The sequence below is a fragment of the Carcharodon carcharias genome, chromosome 3, assembly GCF_017639515.1.
Source record: "Carcharodon carcharias isolate sCarCar2 chromosome 3, sCarCar2.pri, whole genome shotgun sequence".
Lineage (NCBI taxonomy): Eukaryota > Metazoa > Chordata > Chondrichthyes > Lamniformes > Lamnidae > Carcharodon > Carcharodon carcharias.
In genome coordinates, this window is record NC_054469.1 from 157,111,812 (window position 1) to 157,128,155 (window position 16,344).

Here is a 16,344-nt window from a genome sequence, read left to right on the forward strand (position 1 = left end):
TCACCTCACCTCAGGAGTTCAGCTCTTTTGTCCATGTTTGGACTAAGGCTGTAATGAGGTCAGGAGCAGAGTGGCCCTGGCGGAACCCAAACTGAGTGTCAGTGAACAGGTTATTGCTGGATTGGTTTTGAAAAATCTGAAGTTGCCCTGCATGAATAACTTTCCAAGCACTATCATTTTATTCCTCTTTTGTTATTGTTTTTACAATTGAACAACCAAAGCCATGGATCAAAGTGTGTAATACCAATTATGAGAAGTGAAATGAATTGGGGAACAGTCATGAGGTGACACCAAGCTTGGCTTTTAAAAGCTTGAAAATCAGAGGGGCGGAACTTACTGATGGAGATAAGTAGCTCCACATTTGAGATATCATAGGAAAGGGTGAACAGAAGTGATAAGGTTTGGTTTTAATACATTTGGAATGTAGGGAGAAAATACAATGAGACTGAACTTCTGCAGTATAACACCAACTCTGCCATCATATCTTTGGCAGAAGTTCAGTGGATGCTTAGCTCATGTTTCCTCTAAACTTATACTGCTGTAGTAGTGTGGGAAAGCCATGAGGAAATTCACCTTGTGTTTGTAATTGCCATTGAGAAGGGATGAGGGAAAATTTCACTGAAATTAAGTGATATGATACAGGAGGACTTGAGGCCTACCACCAGATCCTTGCCTCAAAAAACAGTATATAAAACCATCCTCCATCGCTCAGCACAGATCTTGACTGCACAATCCCTGACAACCGCACCCTCTCCAGCCATATTTAAATAGTGGTGGGCTGGAGGAAAGAAAGAAGAAGTTGAGCTTCCTGAAGGCATCATTGGCAATAAAGAAAGTGTGGGAGTTTCATTTGTGGTCCAAAGGAAAAGGCCAAAAAGTCAATAGTTAAACATGGACAAAGGAAGGAACCATCCTCAATATAATTTGCATTTGTACGGTACTTATAATGTCAGAATAAATTCCAGAAAGATCTACCATCTTTAGATGAACCAAGTAGTAAACATTTAGGAGAACTGGCTTAAGACACAGTCAAAAGAGGAGCTCATGAGATCATTTTAAAGCGGCAAGGTATAGAAACTTTGGGAGGAGATACCAGAGCTTGGGGCTAAGACAACCTAAAGCTCTGCCACAAAATAAGGAATGCTGAGACGAGGCTACAGATACACAAAAGCTCAGAGTTGACGAACTGTAGATCATAGACTGGGGTGTAGGGCTGAAGGAGGCTGGAGAGGGAAGGTAAGGGAATGTCACACAGAGAGCTGGAAATGACAACAAGGAATTCAAATTTGTTGCATTTGGAGATAGGGAGCCACTGGAGGTCTGCAAGAACAGGGGTGGTGGGTGAGTAAAACTTAACAGATTGCAGATTGCTGGTTAATGACAAGATGGAGTTTATCTATGGAAAAGATCTGGTGGTTAAGAAGGAAAGGTAACAAACACATAACTAAAGCTTTCAGCAGTAGCCCCTTATTTGCTGAGACTGGACTTAAAGGACGGCCTTCAACCATATATGCTTACTTTTATTTAAAAGGATTTTATTTTGTCGCTGAAGTAAATGGGAGCCATATGATTAGAATGGCTTCTATCAAAGTAGATAATTCCAAAGACTGCTGGGAAACTATGCTGAGAAAAATATCCTAAAACGAGAAGACAAGGTGGAGCGCAAATGTTAATTGCCCTCAGTCTCACTCTTCTAGCACCATTGTCATTTTTAGTCACTCTGTTCTCCATGCTCTCTGCTGTTTTTCAGCTCACATCCTCCCCATGGGGTCTGCTCATTTTCAATCTCTTTTCCCTCAGTAATATTTGTTTATTTTCAGGTTTTGCTTTATACAGTGTCAATTCCTTTTTGGTAGCTGCCTTCCGTACATGGCTTTGCCCTTTCTCAGCTTAATCTCTGTACTTTAGCGAAAGTTATTTGCTGTTTCTCATGTTTGCCACTGATTTTTTCATTGCTACAGCTATTAGGAAAAGAGAAACTGATAAGGATATATAAAACAACAACATAGGACAGAAAAAAAAACTTGAAATATGTGTTTAAAGAAACTTCGCTGTGTGCCCAAGTGTACAATACTGGATAAAAGTCACCAAAGGTTGTCTATGATCAGATCTACTGTTTTATGCTCTATCAATCACAATACTCTGAGTACTATTTGTTTGACTCCCAATGAAAGAGAATGCTGCTTAGCTGCCAACCTTGGCACCTTAGTGTGAGTGGGATTTTAGGAGAAGAATGAGTGAGATGGATTACAAGCCTAACAAAACATACAGCAATGTGTTTATTTTCAAAGAGTGGGGAGTATTGAAACAGGTTATATTTTCCAACCTAAAAGATTGAGACTTGGCAGAGCTGAAGGTGTCAGAAGAGTCAGCACAGGCCCACTGAGTGCTTTGATTTAAAAACGAAAAATAAAACTTGGCTTCAGGTGTTGTATTTTATAGACTTGGAGCCAAACCAGCAATCCTCAATTGCAGCAGCCAAAATAAATTTCTCTTCAAGTTAAAAGTGGCTCCTAGGCCACAGTTTGTCTATTTTGGAATACTAATACCATTTTCTGCATTCACACATTCATTCTGAGAGTTCTCCTAGGTTATTTTCATACCTTAAATTTACATTTTGGTGGTAAAAGTAAGATACATTTCAGCTATCCTCTTTTCACATGAAACCTTTTCAGTCCATTTCTAAAGATCAAGCCTTCCTTTATTTCTCATAATAGAGGATTCAGTGTTAAGGGAGGAACAGTTTTTATCACTTACTGTAAAAATACTGAACAGATTCCAAATGCTTTAAAACATTTTCCACCTACAATTTTCCATCCCCCACAACTGAAGGCTCTTTAAGTTCTGTGGGCACTGGCCACCTCACGTTTGAACACATGAATTTAATAAAGAGTACTTCTTTTTTGCCTTACAAAGGTTCAAATTTGATGGCATCTGTTAAAAGCTCAGTTTGTGTTCGGCCAATTTTCTGCATAGAAGAGAGATCCCTAATCTGTTAATCTATTCAGCATAAATGTTGATTAAAAGATTATTGAAGGAAATGATGCAGCCAAAAAATTAAAATGAATATAAACTGCTTTTGTGTGCACAGCATGCAGATTAATAAAATTACATTTTTAAAAGCAGTTTTATGTACAATTCAGGTGAATTCCACCTAACCCAATCTGCTGTTGCTGGATTATATAAATAGCTAATTTTATAGCAAATCCTGTCCATTATTTTGCAACACCCCCTACATTAAGCGTGAATGGAAAAAATGATTACAGTGATAGTGACAACATACAGAAATAGAGTTTTCTTGTAAGTAAAGGGCACATTTTGTGTCTAATACTAATCAATGGAAACCAGTGTGAATCAATCTCATATTTCAATGATGACATTTTAGCTCAACATGTTTTTTTCAGATGTCATTTGTTGCAGCATTGAGCAATTTTGGCCTCCAGGGTTTAAAAGCCATGCAAGTGTTCCAGCTATGCTGAAAAACTTGCTCCAAATACTAAAAGTTTCTTGTGATTCTGAATAGTATTAACTCTTTAACATACTAGCCATTCCTGAGAATCATTACAGCTGAAGTAAATCACATTAAGGAATGTTAAAGTCAGAAGTTTCATTCATAGCTATTACTAGAGTGCTCCTCTGGACTCTCACACAAACTACCACTTAACAACGGTCCACTTAGATGAAACTGCACAATTTCTGCATCCTCCACATGGGCGGTGTTTCCTACTCTTTCTCCGGAGACTGGCCTTTTTAACCAGTTTTCTTCAGAACAAAAAGTGAAAACATAAGGAGGTTATTTTGGCCTGGGATGACAGTGTAAAACCAGTGATATTGCTTCAGCTGCCCATGAAACAATTTTCCTGATGCTCACTTATAGGGACTTCAATGGAAGTATAACTTGGGACAGCTGTAAAATGGGCTGTCAATTCACCATCGCCCATTTAAAACTTACAAATAAATAAAAGATAAACAATTTCAATAGGTTTATTACAAATTAGTGGGGGAAAGGACTGCTTTCTAAGTGACTCATGGAGAAATTTTAGCTCCTCTTCACAACTTTAGTAAAGCTTCAATGAGGGCCAATGATTCTATGTTTCAAAGCTGTTATTCTAAGAAAACAGGCACCTGTAATTTGTTTTTGACTGGTGTTCATGCTGAAATGCCTCATTGTCTAAGTTTTGCAGTTTGATAGCACAGGCAATAACTAAAGCTGTATACATAGGTATACATAGGTGTACAGGTATGCATAGAAACAACAGCAAACCTTAGTGACTGTACAAATGGTGATAACATCACCTTATCATGTTTACCATGGAACTAATTACCACTAATCACATTCCGCATGTGCATACTTGTTAGAAAATTTAAATAATTAGGTGCAAAGTCAGTATTAGTCAACAATATTCATTGACATATTATTAGCTAAAATTTTAGGCAATGAACTGGTTAGTACTGGCAGAATGGGAAAGATAAGTGAACTCTTTACGTTTATTAAGAAGAGCTCTCTATCAAGCCTGGCACCTCTCATGCTTTAGGGATTTTTTTAAAAAAAGAACAATGGTATACATGGATTTTTATACTCAAAGAAACAAAACCGGGGGGTTAAAACTTATTCATGCAGCATCACTGCAGATTTACGTCAATTCCCCAAAGGCAAGGAAAGCTGCAGACCACTACCTGCATTTCTCCATTCATATTGCTACACGAATGAGCATCTATCCTAAAAATTCTGAATCAGTTTGGCTAGCCCCAGCTTTGCTCAGTGGATAACACTTTCATCTCTGACTCAAAGCTTTGAGAGTTTCAACCCTAAACTAGGATTCAAATATATCATCTAAACATGGAATTGTATTGTTAGAGATGACCTTGTGTGGATTAACATTAAAATAAGGTGCTGTTTGCCTGTACGGCAAACTGTAATGTAATAATGTTGGCATTCTGCAAGCATGAAATGTGATTAGTTGAATGGTCTTCTTTAAATGAACTTATCCGATATATTTTCTACCAACAATAACATTTTGATTCAAACCCAACTATCCTTCTACCTAACACCAGTTCCTGCTCTCCAGTTTGTCTGTAGCACTGAAGTAGATTTTATACAACACAGGGAAAATACATCTCAGGCGACAGTGTGCACATAGCAGTGAAGAAGTTTTGAGTGTGCCAATTGTGTCAACTGAATTACAAACAAAAATTTCAAAACGTAGCACTGAAATGTTTGAAATATTAATTGACAGTGTCACAATTATTTATGTAAAGCAAATATAAAACATGATATAATGAATTTTTCAGCTTTTGGACAGAAAGTCACAAATAATCTGTGAATGTCACACTTACAAATGGAGTTAGCACTTATTTTGTTTTTAAATCCAGATGGCAGGGTAGGTTCAGTGATGGTCTTGAGGGGATTGAACACTGATCTCTGGTTCTAGGATTCAAATTTATCCCAGGTTGATTGGTAGAAAATCTCCTCTGCCTAAGCTGTAAGAGTCTCTTCAAAAGAAAGAGCTCAATGGATTTCAAGCCAAATGCCTGCTAGCCGACAGCACTAACTGGCACAAGAGGGGCAAATTTACTCCGACAGACATAAAGGATGATTAATGTAAAAAAGTGGAAACAACTGACACTGGCACAATAGTGAAACTCTTGCTAAAGTTTGGGGGAAAATGGTGAGTAGAACTTTGCGTTGCAGCTGGCTACACGCCAAATAGTCTAAAACGTGTTGATACTGGTTGGTAAAATTGGCAAAAGAAAGTTCCGCTACCCAGAATGAAAATTATTTCCTTGTCACCCAATCCACCCACTCTTTAAAGATCTCTAAAAACAAAAAGGCAAAAAAAAGTTTTATACAGTATCATTAGAGGAAAAGGGAGCCGCAATAAAAAGTTGCAATTTAAAGGCTATTCTGATGAGATTTAATAACCATTATTAAATAAGCTTCATTCATTTTTGAATGTGTATAAGTGAGTCAAAATTGAAGTTTCAACTCACTTGGAATCAGCAGGCCTCTGCCAAAACTCCTTTCAGAACCTCCTTTGCGGCATTGTGACGTCACATCGTCAGCTCCCTGCTGTCTGCTCGCTGAAATAGCGGGAATCAATACTTCAAGTACAGAACTTTGTGAAACACAGTACTGGTCATTTTACTTATCAAAATGGTACCAAAACCAAGAGTATGCATGTGATGACTTTAAAAAAAATAATAAAAGTTAACAATGTTTCTACTCATTTGCTTTAAAGTCACATTCCTGCACGGACCAGTTGCTAGGCACCCAGGATAGAAACTGTGGTAACTGGTGCACTAGAACAGTCTTTGTAAAAAAATGTAAACCAAGGCCCAGATTTTCGCTTCCGGGTCGGGTGCGCAGAGACAGAATTTAAACCCGGCCTTTAAAAATGGCGGCCCGCAACTGAGCTTTTCATTCTTGGAGGGGGGGTGGGGTGAGAGGCTGGATTAGAAGACAGGCCCGCCGTCACTGGAATAAGTGCGGAAGCTGCTGGGCACAGAGCCGGGCTGAGCAGAAGGCCTGCCTCTGCGCTCCGGCACTTCATTGAATTGAATAATACAGAATCACAGAACCGTCACAGTGCAGGAGGCCATTCAGCCCATCGTATCTTCACTGGCTCTCCGAATACCCTTTCCCTTTACCCTTGCACATTGTTTCTATTCAAATAATTATCTATTGCCCTCTTGAATGCCTCGATTGAACCTGCTTCCACCGCACTTCCAGGCAGTGCATTCAGACTTGAACCACTGAATGTGTGAATAAGGCTTTTCTCACATCACATTTGCTTCTTTTGCAAATCACTTTAAATGCGTGCCCTCTTGTTCTCAATCCCTTGAATTAAAAAAAAACAGCCCTCACCCCTCCCCATGCCCCATTCATGCCAATCCATGCCCCATTACTCACCCTCATGGTCCCTCATACCTCTAGTCCAACCCATGCCCCTCTACCCATCCTTCATGGCCCTCATACTCCCTTTGCCAAACCATGCCCCTCTACCCCCCATGGCCCCTCATACCCCTAGGCCCCCCACATCCCCATGGTACCTTTTGCCCCATACCAACTTATGTCCCTCACCAACCACCCATTGCCCTTACTCCCTCCATGCCAACTCACCTTTGACAGTTTCTTGACAGCTTGCCAGTTCCAATGAGTTTATGTACTCTTTATGCACAAAGGGTGCCTTACCTACTCCTAAAGGTGTCCCGGGACTATATCTAATGGAGTACCTTCCCCCTCCAAAGGGGTACCCTGGCTATCCAAATGAATTCACCAAGTGCAGACCAGCTCTGGTCTGGTCTAATCTGCACACTCCATATTCCACATTCCTGGACTAACAAAATCTCACTTCGGTGGAGACAGCTGGTGATTTAAATGGCCAGCTGCCTTCGTCAGACAAACATCTGAGAAGAATTTCCGGGCTCATCTGTCATTTTTGCCACAGCAGAGAGGCTCCGCATCGTGGTGAAAATCTGGGCCAAGATTTCTCTCACTGGGCCCTGTATTGCTGGGATGAGAGGCATAGTGTCATACCAGTTTAGTTGATATTATTACACTCTCAACCTACTGACATATTGCAGAAGGCCATTTATATATTCATCACAGTATTCCTTCCAGATTGCATTTGGGAATCTAAGAAAAATCTTGTAAATTGGCAAATGCATTACTCATGATATAGAATTGAGATAGAATATCCAAAAATAAAAGCTCAAGCTAAAAGGAGGAAAGTTTCACACACAGTTTAGATTTCATGTATTCACACAGAGTGGTGAATATATGTTTCAAAATGTTTACAAAAAAATGAAAGCAGACACTTTTAGACAATTCAAAATGGAATGGGTTAATCTTCTGGAAAATATTAAGGGATATGAGACTCTACGGTATCTTTAGAACTTTGGAAATAGTTGCATGCTCCACAAAGTTCATTTATCATCTAATACATTTCTAATGTTTCTTTAAAAACGGTACACATTGCAAGCTTCTTCACAATGCAGTGTGAAGTCTCTTGGAGCAAATTTTCTGCTTTGTGCTGTTGTTAAATGGCAAATCAAGAGCTGCGCCCAACCAATATTCCAATATGTGATCATGACTCCTTGCTGGCAGCATAGAAATAGAAAAGTGCCCTTGTATGCAGTGTTTACTGACATGGTTGTGGACTTCCAGCTGCATTGGGGAGTACTCCCCTTCAATGCTCTAGCACTTGGTTGCAAATACCATTTGATTATTCAGTTCTCCTACACTCCTCATTATTCTGCATCTAAGCTAGAAGGTTGAAGGAGTATTGCATTGATGGATGTGCTATCTTTCAAATGATATGTTAAACTAAGGTCTCATCTGGTTTTTCAGGTAGATGTAAAAAATCCCATGGCATTATTTAGAGAAGAACAAGGAGTTCTTGTGGGGCAAAATCAAAATAGTCTAGATGCTGGAAATCTGAAATAAAGACAGAAAATGTTGGAAATACCCAGCAGATCTGATGTAACAGATTTTAAGTAAATACAGTTGAACTTGACAGGAGAATTCTCTGCTCCACTGCCATTCTGACCTTTCTGTCCTCGGTCTCCTTCACTGTTCCAAGGGAACTCAATATGAGCTTAAGGAACAGCACTTCATCTTTCAGCTAGACACTTTACAACCTTCTGGACTCAACACTTGAGTTCAACAACTTCAGATCATAACTGCTGCTCCATTTCTTTGTCTCTTTTTGTGCTTTGTTTATATTTGGACAGCAGCTTTAGGTGTGATTTTGTTTTCCCATTTACGCCTCCTCTAGACGTATCTTTCATTTCTTTACTTGCTTCATTACTCTTTCCTCTTGCCTTGCACCATCATCCTTTTGTCATTTAATGACTCATCTTCAATCCTATCATAGACTTTCCCTTTTTATCTTCCCACATCCTTTCTCTGCCCCTTTATTTGCTTAAAACCTGTTAGTCTGTAAATTTTTCCAGTTCTGATGAAAGATCATCAACCTGAAACATTAACTTTGTTTCTCCACAGATGACACCAGACTTGCATTTCTGTTTTGAGTGCTTCTGGGTGTGCTGACTAACAGACCTATCTAAACCAACATCAGTAAAAATAGATAATTTGTTATTTAGGAGATGTTACTGCATGCATAACAGCGACTGCAAAAATCATTGATGATGTGAATCATTGAATCTTACAGCACTGAAGGAGGCTGCACCAGATCCACCGTACCAGTGCTGGCTCTTTGAAAGAGCTATCCAATTAGTCCCACTCCATTGCTCTTTCCCCATAGCTCTGGAAAGCTTTCCTTTGTCAATTCCCTTTTGAAAGTTATTACTGGAGTTGCTTTTACAGTGAGTTCCAGATCATGTTAACATGCTTTATAAAAAGAAATTATTTTCATATCTCCTCAGGTGCTTTTGCCAATTATTTTAAACCCATGTCCTCTGACCCCTTTTGCCAGTTTCTCTCCATCATCCTTCCTTGGGGGGGGGGGAATGGGTGTAGTGAAATATGGAGTTGGGCCTGCCACCTCCAGACACACATTGGAGGCAGTCAGAGGGGCTGTCGAGTGCTGAGGCTGGCTGTTTAAAGACACACCTTGATTCTCTGGGACTTAATTTCAGTTGTTTTCTTAAATAGCAGGCTCTCTAGCCCTCACTCCACACACCCCCTCACTCATCCACTCTCCATGCCCATATCTGCCCAAACCCACGCCATTCCATGCCCCTCACCAACCCCAATGACCTCTCATACCCTCCATGCCACCCTCAATAGCCCCTCATACCTTCTATGCAAAACTATGCCCCCACCCACCCTTTGGCCGCTTACAGCTCCTATGCCAATTAAGTGCCAACTCATGACCACCCACCCATCCCCATGGTGCCTTATAGCATCCATGCCAACTTAATGGGAACTCATGCCAACTTATGCCTCCCACCACCCAAATAGATCGCTCAAGTACTTAATCCCTTTTAAAAACAAACATTTGTACTCATAACCCCACATCAAAGGCAGCAAATCTTTAATAATCTCGTTGGCTGTCAATCAGACTGTGAACATACAATTGTCCGACTATATAATGGTAGGTTGTAGAAAACAGCCAAGCATTAATAATGCTATAATGCTAGCAGTTAGGGTTATGTCAACAAACAACTATTGAAAGTGCTAGAACAGATTTTTTACAACTCTCACAGACACAGGCAATTTTTAAAGGAGCTGGCCATTTAAATAATTTGACAGCTTGACAGTCTATAGCCTTATCTGCCCTTCTCTAAAAATAGGTAACTTTCATACTGCAGGATAAGGCACTTGCTCCAGAGAAAATGGGGATTGTTTGAACGCAGCACTGAGTTCAAATGGCCTTGCTGAGTTCGGGTTTTCCACTCCCACCCTGTTCCCCCCACGGTGAAAATGGGATCTTTGAAAATGGAGGCAGGACTTTTGGATCCTGATCCTGTCTGCCATTTGGAAGGACCCCAGAGGCTCCTTGACTTTGTGAAAGTCCAGGCCCTAGTTTCTCCATATAACTGCTGCCCTCATCTCTGGTATATTCTCGTAAATCCTCTTTGTACCTTCTCTAAGGTCTTAAAATCTTAGTCTGTGAAACATTTCAGGGCACCTTGAGACCATAACAAGGTGGTAGATAAATGCAAATTATTTATTAGGCTTTTATTGCTCTTTATTTGATTTAAATAACAAGGCGAAGGAATTGGAAAGATAATTCTGTAAATTCAAATCGGGAGCTTGAGAAACAAATTATAACTCACCCAGTCATCTCAAACCTTTCAGAAATGTAACCAGAATGTTCCTCATCCAGTTTTTACTTTTCCTTTCTATTCTTTAATTTCACATTCATAGCGAGATTTAGGCTACAGCACAATTGTGGGTCTGTTCAGTTCCATATTTCCAAGTGGACTAAAACATAACTAGAGACTGCAAACACCTAAGAGAATTACCCCATCAAATTCAAACACTTATCGATTCACTTCCTGCCATTTAAACTTTGACCTTTGCAAAATTCTACAAGTCCAGCCTTGAGGTTCTTTGCAAAGTTTTACATTAAATGTTATTTAGCATATATATTTGTATGATTGCAAAGCAGATTCTGAAAGGAATTACAGCTGTAGCACAGAGATTCCAGGTGAGCTGAAAACACTTTTTGCTATTCAGTTTTGAAAGTAAAACTTTAATTAATTAATTAACTTTAATTAATAATAGTGATTAAATACAATAATCAACTCTGGATCACACTTTTCCTCTTAACATTGAAGGCAGTTAAGTTGCTTTCTGATCCTATTAGGAGCATAAAGTGACAATAGAATAGTTATGATATCATGAACTATTTTTGCTCTGGAAGTGAATTATATAAGGTATGATATTATTCATGGAACATAAGTTAGTGCATTTAAGTATATTTAATGGTCATCTAATAAGATTTTTGTCTAAGTATGCTGTTGGGATTTTAAGGTATATACTTACGTTGAACTTTGTGAACCTACAGAATAAAATGTGATTCACTTGATAGAACCACAAAATAAAATCATTGTGATGTGAAATATTAGTGGTTGATAGTATTTGATATACAAGGGGAGATGGTGGCGTTGTGGTAATGTCACTGAACTAGTAATCCAGAAACCCTGGCTATTACTCTGGAGACATAAGGCTGAATCTTCAGCTCGGCAAATGGGATTTTCAGTTCGGTGGGTGTGCAGCCAAACTGTCAACGGCCTGTTAAGGCCATTAATGAACTAATTAAATAAAAGCAAAATACTGCTGATGCTGGAAATCTGAAACAAAAACAAAAATAGCTGGAAAAACTCAGCAGATCTGACAGCATCTGCGGAGAGGAATACAGTTAACGTTTTGAGTCTGTAAGACTCGAATGTTCTGATGAAGAGTCATTCGGACTCGAAACGTTAAATGAACTAATTAACCCTATCGAGAAACCCTGCCTGTCCAACCTAAAGGTTTCATGAATGAATTAAAATTTTCAGAAAACTTTTTATTAAAATTAATGCACATGTCCCAGCTCATGTGACAGTTTTACATGAGGGGACATGTCATAAAAATTTGTAGAACACTTTACTGAACTGTTAAAACTTAAAACTAATCTTCCTGAGGCACCTCTGTACCTCAGGGAGATTTCAGCGCACACCTGACTCAAGGAACCCCCGCCCCCCCAGGGGGCACTCAGCGCTTCTGGGACTGTGTCACGCTGGGCAGGCCTTAATTGGCTCGCCCACATAAAATGGTGGCACGGACCCGATTGGGGGCGCCAATCAGGTTCGCGCCCACCCCCACACAAAACACCCCCAACGGGGGGATAATTCTACCCATAGATTCAAAATGGTGAATTTAAATTCAGTTAATAAATCTGGAATATATAGCTACCCTCAGTAATGCTGACCATGACAACCACCACTGGTTGACGTAAAAAGCCATGCGGTTCATTAATGCCCTTTATCTCTGCTATCCTTATCTATGAATCCACATACACAATAATGTGTGTGACTCTTAACTGCCCTCTGAAATGGCCTTGCAAGTCACTCAGTTCAACAAGCTGGCCTTGCCAGTGACATCCACATCTCATGAAAGAATAAAGGGGATTTGATAACACACATCAAAGCTGAGATAGTTTATAAATCTTTTAACCGCATCACACCATTATGGAGGAGGAGCTGACAGGTAAATTCCAGTTAACGATCCCTGAACAGCAGCATCAACAATAATGGTTTACATATACAAAATACATACACCCACACGCAGAAAGATCTTTGGACTGGAGATTACTATGGGAACAGGGTTTGAGCCTCTTGTATGATAATTACTTTAACTACAAAATGTTTCTTCACTCACACAATTGCCATGTGTGCATCATTCTGCTCCCCCCACTCAGCACACTGAGAGCAGCAATGCCAACAAAGTATGATAAGACTATGTTGAACTCAATAAAAAAATTCACTCATATTATCCCACTAGTGTCACTGAATAAAGTACCAGTTTAACCGTGTAACATTGGGCAGCATCTTGTGCCCTCCCTTGTGGCATGTTTGGTGACAGGTGGCATTTACTCAGGTGGAGGGTGGTGGGCTGGGACCCCACCTCCATCCCATCTCCGCCCTGATTAAGTCTGTGGCAGGAAGGCCAACCTTGCCACCAATTATGCCCTTAAGTGGGCAATTCATGCCCACTTAAGGGCCTCATTCTGCTGCTGCTGGTATTAACCCAGTGATGGTTGGGTGGCTCATAATGTGGGGAGCCTGACAAGCAATCAACAGCATGTTTGCTTGTGGCTTCCAGGGTTGCGGGGGGCTCCCTCATTCAAAGAACTCAGTGCCTCACTGAGGGACATCGGGAAGGGAGAGGGCCTTCTGAGAACAACCACCTTGCTATTGTTACCGACCACCACTCTCCACCACCACCCCCCCGCCGTCATTCATGACCCCTACCTGCAACCCCCTTCCCACCATCACTCACCTGTGCCTGGACTCCTCCTCGATCTGAAGCCTCGGATGAGTGCTGCCTCCTTGGTGATGCAGCTGAGTACAGAAGAGCTACCAGCCTCTGATCAGCCAGCAGCTCTCGGTGGGTGGGACCTCTGCCCCCAGGGTCCTTGATCCCGGGGGAAAGCCCATTCTTGGCCAGGTTAGTGCCTGAGCGGCACAAGTTGCAGAGGACTTTGTTGAAAAGAGGTGAAGCAGAGGTGGGAGGGGCTCACCAGCCAACAACTGAGAGCCTTGTTGCCTCTACAAGATTCCACCTATCAAGAGTCAAAAATCAGTTTTGTCTAAGATACACAGTAAATAAAAAAATGTCTGCAATTATTTCCTAGGTGGTAAACAAGAAAAGTGATTTAACCAACTTCACCAGAATTAGCTAAGAAATCTTACTATCGTGCTTAATCTGTACACCTTAAAAAAAATCAAAAATCCACAGTCTAGCATTAAAAATGAGTTGGAATAATCTTCACTGGTAACAGATTGTCTGGTATTTAATCAAATTTTAAAAATCTGTTGAAGAGCATCTGGTACTGTAGCTCTGACTATGAATGGCTGATAGTTATGTATTGTGCTAATCTCACACTGCTGTCCATTTTCTGCCTGCTACTGCACTGGCACCAATCCTTGAACAATAAGTACTTTAACAGCAGCTGGCTATTCATCAAAGAGGACCCTGCCACCGATCTGATTTAATACAAAATAGATTTAGTACCAGAATACATTAGTATAGATGCAGATTTCCAGGAAATTATTGTTCCTATTAAAAAGGGATATTTTAATCCCTCGCCAAGCAGGAGTATGTAAGTTGCTATTAAAGCTTTGTAGAAAACAGTGAGAATGAAATCCCTTTTTCAAAGTGTATTAGCTATGCCAAGTATAGAAATATTCACAATTTACCTCCACAGGCAATTATCCTATTATTACTTAGTCACTTCTTAAAAATTCTATAGACATTCAAATGTAATTCTGACTTTTAAGCATAAAGCAATTTCAAAGTAGCAAAGGGTTAACATCTAACCTTCTTTCCACCCCTCTCCCTATCAGTCTTCAGCTTTTACCACACAAGAAGATTGGTCCCAAACAACACAAGGGAAGGGCTCTATCCTCTCTATAATCTTTTTGTGTTTACAATGGATTTTATTGGCTACAACTGGTTTGGGAGTTGCATCAGCTTGAAGTTGTGCATATTAAATTTAGGCATTTGTCAGCTTGGCAGTTAAGACTTTCATTAGTAGTTTTTTAAACTTACATAGTAAATATAGAGTTGCTGTATAAAGGTAATACACAAGGAACACAAACAATATTACAGGAACAATTATAGGTAATTTGAGAAGATATACACATGTAACATTAAAAAGCCATGCACAAGAAATATAGAGATACCATACATAGTTAAAATATAAGGCCATAAAAGGCATAAAATTTTCTCAAATAAAGTTGCATCTCTCTTCCAATACATTTTACATAATAAGAGAGCTGTAACTTCCAAGTTCCCCACCGTTGGATTTGTGGCTACCCCAAATTTGTGCTGGGGAGTCCCTCTCAGAGGTTCCCAGGTAAGGGTTTGCACGGCAATTGCCCAGAAGTGCACACTTGCTCTGGGCAATTGCGCTGCACTGGGAACCATCTGAAAATGTGGTTTAAATCGCAAACTTTGGATGGTTCTGCTGGGGTTATAACAATAGTTACCCAGAAAAAGTTAGAAGAATTAAAACCTCTTCTAACTTCTGAGTAACTTTTGTAAAGACCCAGACTGACCCCACGGGACTAATGGCAGATCCATGACACCTCACCAACCCCCCAACGGGACTCCCCACACCCCCGCCCCTCGGACCCCCACCCTCTGACTCAGCCCTACTGGACCTCTGACTCCACCCCCCACACCTTGGACCCCCCCCCCCCCCCCCCCCCCCCAACGGACTTCCGACTATACCTCCAACCCCCTCCTTCTACCTTGGACCCCTTCACGACATCCCCCTCCGACCTCAGACCCCCCACGTCACCTCCCCGCATCCTTGAACCTCCACAGACCTCCGATACCCTCCCCAGACCTCAGACCGAACACTCCCCAACACCCCCCCACCAACTCTACACGGACATCCAGCCCCGCACAGGACCTCTGACCAACCACCTTCTTCCCCACCCCACAGACCTCCACCAGACACCCACCTCCCCACCCTCAAAACTCCGGACCGCCCCACCTCCCAAATCTTATCCACTTACCTTAGATATTTACCTTCTCCCTGGCCTGTCAATTTCACTGGGCCCTTTAAACTTACCTACTTTACGACAGCAAGTGCCGTAAAAAAGGGGCCTGGCCTCCTTGAATCCATCAGAGCTGCACTTTGCTGGGATCTGCAAGGAGTCTTTCGATGCAGGCCCCACGCAGCTCTAGCAAACGGAGGGATCAGCGTAATTTTCAAGATCAGGTAAATGTGCATTTATTTCTTCTATTTTCCGATGATAGTTGTAAGTTATGGCCCATTGTTAAATTATTTGCCTTTGTATGTCTCCTCCATCCTTTAAATGTGATACAATGTCCCTTTACTCTAACTGCTATCTATTACTCTATTGCTATTTTGCTAAGCTAAGAAAGCTGATGCAAACAATCCAACTAAACATGATCTTGAAACTTCTGACCTAATCCATGATTAGAATGGGTTTTTGTTTCGTTGGTTGTCCCTCAATTCAAGGATGACATCTACTCAGGGTCGTGAGTTTCTACCATGGGGCTTCATGTGACTGAACAGGCCAATTCTCGACCCACATATCTTTGGATAATTGGAGCAGGCTGTCCCAAGAGGCATTGGTATCCAGAGTGCAGGGTTTGATTCCTTTTCTTTTCTTCACCTCATCATGAACGCATTT

At 40.8% G+C, this 16,344-nt stretch overlaps 1 protein-coding gene across 7 annotated transcripts in view; it reads right to left on the reverse strand.

Annotated features, from left to right (window-relative positions):
* LOC121276196 (retinoic acid receptor beta-like) overlaps positions 1 to 16,344 on the reverse strand; it is a 290,694-nt gene that overhangs the window by 151,129 nt on the left and 123,221 nt on the right. For 5 of the 7 annotated variants that reach the window (XM_041184324.1, XM_041184327.1, XM_041184330.1 and 2 more), the window contains one exon: positions 5,992 to 6,081. The exons of the other annotated variants lie outside the window; for them this stretch is intronic. In XM_041184324.1, the coding sequence (XP_041040258.1) occupies positions 5,992 to 6,081 (90 nt within the window). The remainder of the gene's footprint in view (positions 1 to 5,991; positions 6,082 to 16,344) is intronic. 7 annotated transcript variants of the gene reach the window in all.